At 35.5% G+C, this 14,764-nt stretch overlaps 1 protein-coding gene across 11 annotated transcripts in view; it reads left to right on the top strand.

Annotated features, from left to right (window-relative positions):
• Positions 1–10,681: 10,681 nt before the first annotated feature.
• ZC3H14 (zinc finger CCCH-type containing 14) overlaps positions 10,682–14,764 on the top strand; it is a 45,369-nt gene continuing 41,286 nt past the window's right edge. For 3 of the 11 annotated variants that reach the window (XM_051977435.1, XM_051977440.1, XM_051977434.1), the window contains exon 1: positions 11,959–12,812. In XM_051977435.1, the coding sequence (XP_051833395.1) occupies positions 12,731–12,812 (82 nt within the window). In that variant the 5' untranslated portion in view covers positions 11,959–12,730. Of the gene's footprint in view, positions 11,821–11,956; positions 12,813–14,764 lie in introns of those variants that run through there. The other 8 variants (XM_051977443.1, XM_051977436.1, XM_051977441.1 and 5 more) reach the window with 6 other exon arrangements.

Genomic DNA, 14,764 nt, shown 5'->3' with positions numbered 1-14,764 from the left:
CATTAAGAAATTCTAAGTAATTATGTGAAAGAAAATGATAATAACGAGAACATAATAAAGTTTCCAAGATATAGATAAAACAGTATTCAGGAGACAATCACATCCCTATAAATATACATTAAAAAATAAGGATTGTAAGGATTCCTAAATTGATTGCACATTTTAAAAACTTCATATAAACACAAAAGAAAATATTTTTAAAACTAGAGGAGAAATTACTAACTGGAAACAAAAAAAATTAGAAATGATAAAACTAAAAGTTAGTTATTTAAAAAAAAACAAATAATGTTTATAAACCTTTAACCAATCTAATTAAAAAGAAGAGGAAGAGAGGAAACAAATCAACAAAATGGCAAATGAACAAGGTGAAATTGCAAGAAAAACAGGATTAATATAAAGGATTATCAGAACCTTCTATGTATAGTTCTATGCTTTCAAAATTGAGAATACAATGAAGTAGAGAAGTACCTTTAAAAATATCCAAACTAACAAAAGACCAGAAATCCTAAATTATCTAAACTCAGAAAAATAAATAGAACTAACTATAAAAGAAGTATCAAAGGCAGGGAGGGGAATGCGGATTTTTATGAATTCAAAGGTGAATGCTATAAAAATCTTTAAAGAATATTTACTACTAATACTATGTAAGTCAAAACTAAGAAAGAAAAATCTCATCAGAATCCTCTTATGAGACAAAAATAGTTTTAATACTTAAAACAGGAAAGAATGAAGCACAGAAGAGAAACAACCAATACCATTAATGAATATTGATTCAAATATTTTCAATCAAATACTGTCAAATAGACTGCAGAGTTTCATCCAAGAAATCATTCATTATGATCAAGTTGGATTTCTACCAGTAAGGCAAAGGTAGTTAAATATCAGGAAAATAATCAATGTAATTATTCATGTTAAAAATTAAGATATCCCAAACCATCATTATCTCAACAGCTATAGAAAAGGTCTTTGACAAAGTACAATATTTATTTATGCTAAAAACCCTATGAAAAAAGGCATTTGTTTTTTAAATAAGGTACCTTTTAAAATATCACTAAAAGTATCTATATAAAACAGAGCAAACACTACATACAAGAGGACTATACTAGAACCTTTCTCAACAAATACTAAAATAATGTAAGAATGCCTACTTTCTCTACTATCATTTGATATAGTTCTGGAGAGGCTATCAATAGCAGTAAGACAAATAATTAATGACATAAAAGTAGGTAAAGAGGATCTGAAATCATTTTTATTTACTGATGACATTATAGTACACTTGGAAAATTCTAGAGAATCAGCAGATACTAATTGAGATAAGTGATATCTTCAGTAAAGTTGCAGCCTACAAAATAAACCATATAAAATCAATAGTATGTCTGTATAAAAATAATAAAATCTAAGAAGAAAAAATAGAAAGGGAACTCCCTTCTAAATGACCATATAAAAATCTGTCTGTAATATCTGGGAATCAGCACATGGAAACCCATAAAATATTTATACAAATTCAATTATAATATATTCCTTAAACAAATAAAGAACAACTTAAAAGCTGAAGAAACATTCAGTGCTCATGCCTCTGGCACATCAATATAATAAAAATAACTACCAAAAATTAATTTACCAAATCATTAAAAAGTTAATTTACAGCTTTTATGATTATCAATCATTTAACAAAGACATACTTTAAAGAGTTTGATAAAAATAATAAAATTCATTTGGAAACATAAAGAGAGCTATTAGAAAAATAATTTCTAAAGATAAAGAGAAAAGGAGAATAGCATTTCCATATATCAAACTATATAATAAATACCAATTACCTAAACCATCTAATATTTTATTTTATTTTTTATTGTAGCTTTTTATTTACAAGATATATGCATGGGTAATTTTTCACCATTGACAATTGCAAAAATGCCAATTGTTAGAAGGCTATGAAAAAAGAGACATACAATGTTAGTGGAGCTGTGAATTGGTCCAGATATTCTGGAAAACAATTTGAAATTATACCCAAAAAGCCACTAAATTTTGCATATCTTTTGTGGTTGTTATTGTTTTAAACAAGTTTTTATTAGTCTCTTTTGTATTTTTATCTCATCATAATTTTCTTCACATATCTCCCCTTTTCCCTCTCAATAAACTATCTCATATTTTTTTTAAAAGATACCCATCAACATGTCAAAAAAAAATCTATAAATATGTACAATGTGCGACACTTGTAGACCTCTACCACTGGATGGGTAGGATTGTCTTCTTATATCTCTTCATAGTTATGTTTATTTAATTATTTTTTTACAATGTTGAAACATTGACTTTAGATTTACTTTTGTGATTATTCTTTCCATTTACATTCTTGTATAGTTAATGTGTGTGTGTGTGTGTGTGTGTATCTGGCTCTGATTACTTTACTCTGCATCAATTCATGTAGGTCTTTCAATGCCTCTTTCTATCCATCACTGATATCATTTTCCCCCTAGCACAATGATATTCCATTTCATTTGTAATCTTTGTTAATTTAATGGATTTGAGATAAAACCTTAGCTTTCCTTCTGTTTGCATTTCTATAATTATAAATTATTTGTATCATTTTCCTAATGATTGTTACTAACTTGGATTTAAGAGTTAGTTTTGAAGTTTTTGTCAAGTACCAGGTCCCGTGGTATTTTATCATATTCTCAAGTAAGTACTGAACCAGAAAAAAAATAAGGGTTCATTATTCAGCTAAAGAAATTTTAAGAGCTATAGATTTTTCTAGAATTTAGTGACAACTTAAATTTGTGATAAGTTATGTCATCATTGTTAAACCTCTCAGCTACCTTATTTGGGAGTATATAGTCATGAAGGAAAAGACTAATCTGGTCTGAAGTCCCTGGTATCATTTTGAGATCACTAGAATAAGAATATGATCTAACCTTCAAGAGCTTTGTCAGCTGTCTTACATATGTATATACTAATGTTCTTTTTTGTAGATACATGCAAGATTTTTATATTACACATTTTAACAGGAACCCAGAAATTTTGGGTATTTATATAACTCAATGTTCAGAATCCAAATTCTGGGCAATTAAATTAAATTTGGGGATAAAATTTTCATCTTAGAGTTTTTAAAAAAAAACAAACAAACAACCTTATTTACTTCTGAGATAAAGGCTGCAAGTGATGGGTTTGTTTGTTTTGGGTTTTTTTTTTTTTTTTTTTTTTTTTTTTTTTAGTCTAGGTTACTTTCATTAGAAGAGAACTATTCTAACCAGTGATATGTGATTATGATGGAATATTATTATTCTGTGGGAAATGATGAGAAGGATACTTTCAGAAAAACCTGGAGAGTCCTCCATGAACTCAAGCAAAACAAAATGTACTGTGTACAAAGTAATAGCAATGTTATGAGATGATCCAATTTTTCCCCTCCTTCCTCCTACCCCCTCCCCCAGATGGCAGGTAGACCCATACATATTAAATATGTTAAATATATGTTAAATACAATATACATATATATGTATATATATATCCATACAGTTATTTTGCTGCACAAGAAGAATAGGACTTTGAAATAATGTACAATTAGCCTGTGAAGGAAATCAAAAATGCAGGTAGACAAAAACAGAGGGATTGGAAATGTTATGTAGTGGTTCACACTCATTTCCCAGAGTTCTTTCGCTGGGTGTAACTGGTTCTATTCATTATTGAACAAATGGAACTGATTTGGTTCATCTCATTGTTGAAGAGATCCATGTCCATCAGAATTGATCCTCATACAGTATTGTTGTTGAAATCTATAATGATCTCCTAGTCCTGCTCATCTCACTCAGTATCAGTTCATGTAAGTCTCTCCAGGCCTCTCTGAAATCCTGTTGGTCATTTCTTACAGAACAATAATATTCCATAGCATTCATATACCACAACTTATTCAGCCATTCTCCAATTGATAGGCATCCCTTCAATTTCCAGTTTTTAGCCGCTACGAAAAGGGATTCCACAAACATTTTTGCACATGTGGGTCCTTTTCCCTTCTTTAGTATCTCTTTGGGATATAAGCCCAGTAATAATACTGCTGGATCAAAGGGTATGCACAGTTTGATAACTTTTTGAGCATAGTTCCAAATCGATCTCCAGAATGGCTGGATGTATTCACAATTCCACCAACAATGTAACAGTATCCCATAAACCATCTAATAATAGTTGAAAAATAAAAAGGTGAATCAATGGCATAATATAGACAAGGGAGAATCAGAAACAATTAAATTCTTTTATTTAACTTATTTGTTGTTTATTCACATCTGACTCTTTGTGACACCATATGTGTTTTTCTAGCAAAAACACTGGAGGGATTTGCCATTTCCTTCTCTAGTTTATTTTATGGATTGAGGAACTAAGGAAAACAGGGTGAAGTGGCTTGCCTAGGATCATTCAGCTAGTAAATGTCTGAGGCTGGATTTGAATTCAGGAAGATGAGTCTTCCTGACTTCAAGGCCAACAATAATATTCTATCATAATCACATACTACAGTTTTGAATAGTTCACTTCTAATGAGGGTAGCCTAGACTAAAAAAAAAAAAAAAATCAGTTGTATTCATTTATTGTTGTGTCCTGCTTTCTAGAGCCCCCAAGTGGGGTGGTGACAAAATGTAATATTGCTTTCTAGAGCCCCCACATTGGGGTGATTAAGATATACCTTCCTAATGGAGAAGTGATGAGATGGGATTCCCAAGGATGGTGGGAAAATGGAGTTCATTTATTTTAAAGACTATCCCCTTTTTATAATGTAACAAAAACAACACTGCTCACATGGGACCACATAAACAACTTGCTATTTTATGTAATTTCCCACTTGGTATCACTCTGCTTCAATCACAACACAGGTTGTCACCACCCCCTGACTTCTCACAAAGGCTGAGAGCCTTAAGGGAGATGGGGAGCCAAACCAGCCATTGTCAGCAGGTTTCCTCTGGACTAAAGGGTCTTATACCTCACCCAGAGTTTCCCCATTGTCTGTGTCCCTCTACAATTTGAATTTTTTTTCTTCAAATGTATTCTGTATATACTTATCTATGTTTGTTTTTTCTCCTATTAGAATATAAGTGCCTTACAAGAAGAAATTATTTCATTTATTGTATTTGTAACCCCAGCATTTAACTGTGTGCCTGACACACAGTTGACATATAATAAATGCTTCCTGAATGATTTATTGATAAATACGAACTTATTATTCAATTATATGTTGGAGCTGAGTAGTGGTACACAATTTTGGGCATAAATGATCATCAAGAACGAATAATTTTGGAGTTATCTAGTGACTGTGATGAGGATATCCCCAGAGAAGTCTGAAGGTGTTTACTGACCCAGCATACCATATTTAGTTTGTTTGGAAAGATACAAACAAAAGACTGTAGATAACCCTATGTCTGTAATTCGTCAGAGAGTCAGTAAATATTCATTAAACACCTATTAGGTGCCAGGCATTGGGCTTCTACTATGAGTGAACCATGGATGTTGTATAATGTACTACTTGTCCTTACTAATAGTACAACCGTGTCTAAGATCATTTTCAGATTTAAAGAATAACTATATTTATATCTTCTTTATACCTAGCATCTCTACCCGGTTTCAATCCCACTGAATGAAATATCTCTGCTGAGTACGCCCTAGTAATACTCTTCCCTTTGGTGTATCTTCCCCCATTAGATTCTAAGATCCTTCAGAACAGGAGCTTTCCCTTTCTTATTTGTATCTCTAGCACTTAGCACAGTGCTTGGCAAATAGTAGGTGTTTAATAAGTATTTGTTGAAATAAATTGAATTAAATCTGGTATATTCAGGAATTTCAAATTTTGTTAACTAGGGAAAAGTATCATAGAAACATGAGGTTTTTGCTTTTGTAGCGGGTTGCCAGCAATTGCTTTCCTGTGCTTTCCCTCTTTTTGATTTTTTCCAGGGGAATTCACATGACCTCATGGGAGTGTAGGAAATTGGGAGGAGACCATGGGAGCCGGAAAGACAAAAGGGAATAGTAGAATAATTTTTCTTCTTGATCAAAAAGATTCTATAAAAGGGACTGGATAAGTGGAGGCATATAGCTTGTGCTCTCTAAGAAGAAAGAAGTAAATGGAATTTTATGATCCTAATTTAGATAAGCATGAGGGTTAGAGATCGTGGTTCAAAAAGATTAACATGACGTCTAGAGACAAATCTGCACAATTTTACTTTTTTGGGGGGCTCTCAGATTAGAGCTCTATCCACAGAGCTGGAAATCATTGAGACCCATCCTAAAAGAGATGTAATGGGTAAGGAAGCAATAGTAGCAGTGGGAGCAGTATGATGGATCTCCAGAAGTAACTAATAAAAGTCACTAAGTGGTGCAGTGAGTAGAATACTGGATCTGATGTCAGAAAGATCTGAGCTCAAATTCAGTCTCAGACATTTATTACCTGTGTGAACCTGAACAAGTCACTTAACCCTGTTTGCCTTAGTTTCCTCAACTTTAAAATGAAGGTGACAGCATTTAACTCTCAAGGTTGTTTTGAGGATCAAATGAGATAATATTTATAAAGAAGTTAACAGAATGCCTGGCAAATAATTGAGCTATATAAATGTTTATCCCCTTACCCAACAACAAAAACTATAAATGAATAGTTGCTTAGAAGATAGCAGTGCTATAGCAGAGACTGATTGCTTGACTCCCTAAGTACTTCTGAGAGGACAGCAATTCTGGACACTAATGATTACTCCATCTTAGAATTGTTGCTAGATTATATGATGATCAATTCTGATGGATGTGGCTCTCTTCAACAATGATCTCATTGACAGCCATCTACACCCAGAGAGAGGACTGTGGGAACTGAGGGTGGATCACAACATAGTATTTTTATTCTTTTTGTTGTTTGCTTGCATTTTGTTTTCTTTCTCATTTTTTTTCCCTTTTTGATCTGATTTTTCTTGTGCAGCATGATAATTGTGGAACTATGTATAAAAGAATTGCACATATTGGATTACTTGATGTATAGGGGGCTGGGGGTGGGGGAAAGGGAGGGAAAATTTTAGAACACAAGGTTTTGTAAGAATAAATGTTGAAAATTATCCATATATATAGATAGAAAATAAAAATCTTTAATTAAAAAAAGAATTGTTGCTAGAGAAGATGAAAGCTAGGCATAAAGTATGTTTATATTTTAGCAAAGCATTTGACAAAATTTTTCAAGCTATTCTTGAAGATAAAAAGAAGAGAATTAAGCTAGATAATTGGAAATCTGGTGCCCCAGAAATCTTTCTCTACATAGAATTTTTATCAATCATTTAGATCAACACAGAATGAGTGGCATGCTTATAAAACTTGCAGATTGTATGCAATTTGGAAGGAGTATAGTATGTTGTGGAATAGAATTAGATCTCCAAATATTTTGACAAGATAATACAAGGTACTGAATTGAATAGGATGTAATCTAAGGGAGATAAATCTAATATTCTACATTTAGATTTTAAAATCAACTTTATAAATACTGAATTGTGGAGGTACAAATAGACATCATTTCTCATGAAAATTATCTCTAGAGTCTTAGGGCTCCTCAATAGCAATACGATTCTAAGTTGTGACATGGCAGTAAAAAAAAAGTTCATACTATTCTGAATGTCATTAAGAAATGTTCATGTTTCCCATGATAAAAAGATTTGAAGATTTTATGACTAATAGTGATAATAACTGACATTTTATATAGTGTTTTAAGGTTGACAAAGCTTCTATCACATTTATTTATCTCATCTAATCCTCTGACAAGGTGTCCATTTTAAAGAAGAGGAAGAAATCAGAAACAGGTTAAGTGATTTGACCAGGGTCACACAAGTAGTAAGTGTCTGAAGCAGGATTTAAACTCAGGTCTTCCTAACTTCAGCCCTCAATTTATTATATCACTTTCCTGAACTGCAGACTCTATAACAGAATAACTGTAGCAGAGCAACTTTTTAAAAAGCCCTTTAGCAGTCTATCCTAGACTCCATTAAGAGAGGTCCAATGACCAGAGTAAGGGATATAAAAAGTGCTGCTCTACTCTTCCCTGTTGAGTTCACATCTGGAATCTTGTCAGTTCTGAATACCACATTTTAAGAGAAAACAGACATCTGGAACATTTTCAGAAATGGGTAACTAGAATGATGGAAGTTTTGGAGAACATACTAAATTGTAATTGGTGGAAGGAACTGTGGATATTTAGTTTATCTGTCCACAAGCATTTATTAATTACTCTAGGTCAGGCATTGTGCTAACTTCTGGGAATACAAATATAAGAATAAAGACACTTCCTGCCCTCAATGAACTTATATTCCAAATTTGCTATTGCTGTTCAGTCCTTTCAGATTTTTTATGATTCCATGGACCATATCACAACAGGCCTTTCTAGCTTCCATTGTCTTTCCAAGTATCTCCAAGTTCATGTTTATTGTTTCTTTGATACTACCTCTTCGTCTCATTACCTGGCTTCTTTTGGCTTCAATCTTTCCTAATATCGGGTCTTTTCTAATCAGTCCTTTCTTCTCATTATATGGCCAAAGTATTTAAGCTTCAGTTTTAAGTGTTTGACCTTCCGGTGAATGCATAGCCTGAATTAATTTAAGTATTGACTGATTTGATCTCCTTGCTGTCCAAGGACTCTCAAAATTCTTCTCTAGTACTGCAAAAGCACTGTGGTTTCCTTATAGACCAATTCTCACAGCTACACATTGCTACTGAAAAAACCATCCTTGACTATATGAATCTTTGTCAGCAAGTGTTATCTCTGTTTTTTAGTATGTTGTCCAAATGTGCCATAGCTTTCCTTCCAAAGAACAAGCACCTTTTAATTTCCTGGTTGTAGTCACCCTCTGTAGTGATTTTTAAGCCCAAGGAAATTTTTCGCTGCTTCATTCTTCTTTATTTTCTAGGAAGTGATGGGACTGTTGCCAAGATCTTAGGTTTTTTTGGATGTTAAGCTTCAACTTTTACCCTCATCAAGATGTTTCTTCATTTTTCTTCACTTTTTTCCAACAGAGTGGTATATCTGAGAGCGCTGGTATTTCAGTAAGCTTAATTCCGACTTTTGATTTATTTAGCCTGGTGTTCCACATGATGTACTCTGTATATAAGTTAAATAAATAAGGTGATAATATACACACTTGTAATCCTTTTTCAATCTTAAGCCATTCTAAAGGGGTGAGACAATACATACAAGGAAGCTAAAGGGGTGAGGCTGGCACATTTTCGAGGTAGAGAAAGTTTGATAAAGATTTGGTAGACTTAGGGAAAAATATAATAAAAGCTACCATTTATAGAGCTCTAATTCTTATTTTATATGATGCTCACGGAAACCCTAGGATGTAGATGCTATTACTATTTCCAAACTTCAGACTAGAAAACTGAGGAGGATGGAAGTTAAATTACTTGCCTAGGCTCACACAATGAGTGGTTATCAGAGGCAAGATCTGAACTCAGGTCTTGCCAATTCCAACACTCTACCCATTTGAACATTTATTCTATGGAAGAGGCTTATCAGTCTTATTCTATTTAGTCCCAGAGAGCAGACTCGGGAACAGTAGAGAGAAATAGAAAAGAAGCAGATTTAGGATTAGCATAAGAAATAATTTCCATTGAGCACATCTGGGCAGCTTCCTTGGGAGCTATTCCATTACTCCACTACTCCACTAAGGCTCTGTGAATATCGAGTTAAGGGTAGAAGCCAATTTGCAAGAGGGACAGTTTGATTCAGATTGAGTATATGCACAAAGATCCATGTTCCCTAGATAGCAAAGTCAGGGCAGCCAGTAAGAACCAGGGAAAGGTCTTTGACCTCCTGAGAATCCCAGAGAGCTTGGCACTTTTCCAATAATTCCAGTTATTAGAGTGGAGCCCCAAAGGTTCTAGGGTGAGCCTAGGACACCACCAGCACCTGTTGTTGGACCAGATTAATGACTAACAGTGCCATCTGCTGGGACTTTCTTTAGGCATTTTAATGAAATTTGGCTCCAGCCTCAGGTTTTTCCCTAGATTCCAGCAACTATTTATGCTAGGACACTTCTGTGGGTTCAGACCCTTTCACACCGCTACTTGTTTACCTGGATTTCTACTCCCTGGCTTGTTCCTAACCACTAAATACCCTACAGTTTCCTTGGCCATGTTTTTCCTGACCCAAATGAATACTTTTTCTTGATTTGAATACAAAATCAGCAAAGTCCGAAACCAGTAACAGCCTAAATTATGGCTAAATGGCTAAAATATAAGACCATACGAGAAAGTCAGTAGGAGGGAAAAATATATGATTTTTGAAGATTAGTTCACAGGAATTTAGTAGAGAGGCAATGTGTGGTATAGTGAAATGAGGGCTATTTTTAGAGTTATGAAAAACTGGGTTCAAATTTCACTTAAGTCAGACAGTTCACTTTATCAATGGAATTTCACAAATGCCATCAATGTGAAAACAAATGACCACATAAATATGTCAATAAGGACCCAGAGATAAAATGTGGGCACACTACTTAGCAACATATGCACACATGCTTGCTTACACATTTAAATAAAGAAAACCTGGTTTATTGCTTAGTGTTCTTGTGAACTCCTTTGGATCTCAGCTTCATTATCTATAAAATAGAGGAATTGAATTATATAGTTTTTAAGTGCCCATTTAAATCTTTATTTTTCTAATGAAAACCTCAGAATAACATAAAAAAAATGAGTTCAGAGTTTTCAGCAGGTGCTGTATATGATAGATTGTTCTCTGTTAACCTTTTCATCGGCTTTTTAAAATACTAAAACATTCCAATGAGTACTGAAGAAAAAGTCAGCATGTTGGTTGTGTCGTTTTACTGAAACTTCAAAAATTAACCCCTCTGTTCTGTGTGGTCTTTTGCAGATAGACTGAATGATAGCCTGAGAAGCTAAACTCTAGTTTTTGCCTTTGAAATTTTGATGTAGAATGATTTTCATTTTCTTTATAGATCGAGCTGCAGTGTTGTTGCCTTTGAAGTTTTTCCCGTCTTCAGTTGTCTTGAATCTCTCTGATGTTTCTGCTTTTCTAGATTTTAAATTAGTCATTCTTCAGCTGTCAGTCTTTAAAATAGACGGACAAATACTCCCATTGCTTTGATAGGATTAAGTCAGATGTGTGCTTTAGGAAGTTAATTGATAACTGACTGTAAGGAAAGATGTGAACCAGGAGAACAATCTCTGGCTACGAGATTGGCTATCCCAAAGTGATTGGCAGTATCAGAAGAGAGAAAGTGGCATGTAACAGAGATGTAAAGGGAGAACTCTTAAGATTTGAGAAAAGATTGGATATTCCAAGTGAGAGAGAGTAAGGAGTGGAAGATAACACTTGGGCTGAAAGTTTGGGTGATCATGTTTGTTCATGTAATAGGAAAGTTAAGAAAAGGAGAAGAAGAAAAAGGAAGGGAAGGACCGGAGGAGGTGGAGGAACGGGAGTGGGTATAGGGGGATGGAGGCGGTAGGGGAGAAGATGAGGGATGAATGGGGGAGGGGAAAGGAGAAAAAGAGTGTGTTCTGCGCCCCTCCTTCCACTAGAGGGCGCCCGTCACACTGCCGTGCCGTGCCGGAGGAGGAAGGCGACGTTCCTTCCCTTAATCTTCCTCCTTTCCTCTAGTTCTCCTTTCGCTTTCCCCGCCAGGCTGGAGGCGGGGACGCGCCGTACGTGCGGCGGGGGCGGAGCCGGGGCGGCGGGGGCGGCGGCTGCAGGGACTATCTGAGAACCGCTGGTGCCCGGTAACGGAGGCCGCCGGAACCACTCGAGTCCAGCCCGCGCCCCGCTCCGGGACCATGGAGATTGGCACTGAGATCAGTCGCAAGATCCGGGTGAGGCCCGAGCCGGCGTCGGTCTGTCAGTCAGCCCGGCCCCGGGTGGGGGTGGGGGCTGGAGGGAGCGTTGGCGGGAGCGACGGGCGGTGGGCTGGGAACAGTGGGGGAGGGGGCGGGGCGGTGCCTAGGCCTGTGGGGGCGGGCGTGGGACCCGAGCCGAGGGCTGTGCGGGACGCCTGGGTTGTCAGGGATAACAAGGGCTTTGGCTGGGACGTTCCGGACCCTTTCTTTTTGCCCCTGGCCGCCTCAGGCCGACTCCGGAGGCCGCTCTCTTTCCCCCCAGACGCTTCGGGTCGGCCTGAGGCTCCTTTGCTGTTTTGCTTCTGACGTGTGCGAGCTGCTCTGGGGCTGCGAGCGGGGGTTTTTGTGGATTCGTTCCTGTTGCTGCTTGGGGTCGTGGCGGAGGCCACGTCCTCCCACCTCCTGCCGAGCTTTTAAGGAACCACCTAATTAGAGACCTGTCGCTTTTCTTGGAATCCACTGTTCAATTGTTGTTACTGCTTGAAAATTGTCCGGGGGCGGGGAGAGGGAAATCTTTGAAATTCAGACCAAACCAAGTCACCTCTGATCTGCTAAAAGAAAAAAAAAAAAAAAAGACCTTATATCACATTTTTGGAATATGTATTTCCTTTGAAAAGAATGGCTCGTGTCAGCAAAATCTCCCTAAAGTAGATGAATTTTCAATATATTGACTTTGCTTCATTACACTTGACACCTTGTGATGTTCAGTTTAGAACTAGTGTGGGATTAATTATGCCAGGGAAATCAGTTCTTACGAAGACTTTGAAATTTATTGTCTAAAAAGCCAACCGAGAACTGGGCCATCTCAATTTCAAAGTTGGACATTACTTGATTGTCCGAGCTCCTGCAGCTTTGATTTTTTTATATCTTGTTCTGTCACATTTTAATGATAACCTCATTTCTCATGTGCTCAATTTTTCTTCAGAGTGCCATTAAGGGAAAATTGCAGGAATTGGGAGCTTATGTAGGTAAGTTTTGTCATATTTGTAAATCATAATTTGGATAGTTTATTTTTTATTAGAGAAGCCATAGAATTACAGAATTTCAAAGTTGCAAGGCACTTGGTGACCATTTAATCCAATTTATTTACCAAATTTCCTCAACATAATAGCTTGGACAAATTAACCATCCAATTTATCCCAGTAGGGTAAGAGAGTTACACTATGTTCTAGCAATCCATTCCACTTTCAGATAGTTCTTAATGTTGGTAAGATTTTCCTTTCATTGAGTAGAATTTTGCCTCTGTAATTTAGACACGTTTTTCTTAGTTCTGCCTTCTGGAACTGGAAATCCAAGTCCAGTATCTCTTCTGGAGGATACTTCTTCAGTTACTTGAAAGCAGCTATCCGCTCCCTTCCTATAAATTTCTTCTGTAGACTAAGTCCCCAGTTCCATCAGCCAGTAGTTTGACTACTACAGCAGCATGACATCGAGACCCTTGACCATCTTGGCTGCTTTTCGCTGAATTTTCTTGAACTTTAGGTCCTTCTTAAAATGCTCCTAGAACTGATCAGACTTCCAAATGTGACCTGACCAAGGAAAAGTACTGTTACTTCTGTATCACAATTACCTAAGATTTCTTGATTTCTTTGGATTGCTAAATTCTTTAATTCATATTGAGCTTTAAAATCACAGAGGCCTCCTTGATCTTTCATTTGAATTTGTCTAGATGTACCTTCCCATATTAGTGAAGTGGATTTCTTAAACTGAATTTGTCTACTTTGTCAACAATTGTCTACTTTGAATTTAGTATTTGGCCAAATTTTCTAGCTTTAGAGATCATATTGACATAGATTGCTCTTCTTCTCGGCTTCTTGTTACTTGAAAATTTAGCAAATATGTAAACTAAAGAAGATGGTTTGCTAATTTTTTAGAAAAAAGGGTCAAAACCTTTTTTGTGTTATTGACCCCTTTGTCATTTTAAAACCTGTAGATCCCTTATCAGAATAAAGTTTTTAAGTTCATAACATAATTAGATTACAAAGGAAACTTAGTTATATTGAAATATACAATTTTTTCCCCATGCAAATTCATGGATATCTTGAAGTATATCTTTGTTTTCCAGGTTAAGAACCTCTCATCAATTTCTTCTTGTCTTTAAACTTTATTGCGATTCTAGTTATGATTTTTTTGATTTGGGAAATGCTGCCTTCTGTTTTAATTTGGTTTTGCCTTATTTTCCTCAACCTGTCACCTTTATTTGTCCTAGTTCTAGTTTCTTATTTTTCCCTTGGGTACTTCATTTTTAGGACTGTTTTGTACATGGTGTAATTTTCTTTTAAAACCTTTTCGGCCCTTTCTAATGGTGGGTTTTAGACCTTTGTTTTTACTCATCTGTTTTGTCTACTATCTGTTAATTTGATAATGCATCCTCATAGGTTTTTGAAAATATTTATTGTATCTGTTGATCCTGGCTTCTTTTTTCATCCAGTTAAAGACTGTACCAAGCTATTGATTTTTTCCTACTTTCTAATCCCCTCTTCATGTACGTATAATATTAATTATATCTTTTTTCTTCTCTGGTTTAGATAAAATGAAAAATTATTTTAAAAGGTTTCAAATGCATCACTGAATTAAAATTCACTTCCTTATAATTTTCATATATTCAAAGATGTTATGGTAGAACTTTGTGTTCCTTAATTGAAGTTGTTCAGATAAAATCCTTTATTTGGATTTGGAAGGTATCATTGGCCTTTTAGTTTCTGAATGTTCATTAATCCTAATTTAATTGCCAAAGTACATTAATATTTGAATCATATAATAACCTTATGAGATAGAGCAAGTATTACTCTCATTTTTTTATATAAGGAAAATGATGCTCAAAAAACTTTGTCAAATAGGCACTGGCTTGTCTCTGGGACTAGAATTTTCTGTATTCACAGTTGTCCAGCTCATAAAATGCAATTTATGCCTTGTTTAT

This window comes from Antechinus flavipes, chromosome 2, assembly GCF_016432865.1.
Source record: "Antechinus flavipes isolate AdamAnt ecotype Samford, QLD, Australia chromosome 2, AdamAnt_v2, whole genome shotgun sequence".
Lineage (NCBI taxonomy): Eukaryota > Metazoa > Chordata > Mammalia > Dasyuromorphia > Dasyuridae > Antechinus > Antechinus flavipes.
This window is presented reverse-complemented; position numbering and strand designations above follow the sequence as displayed.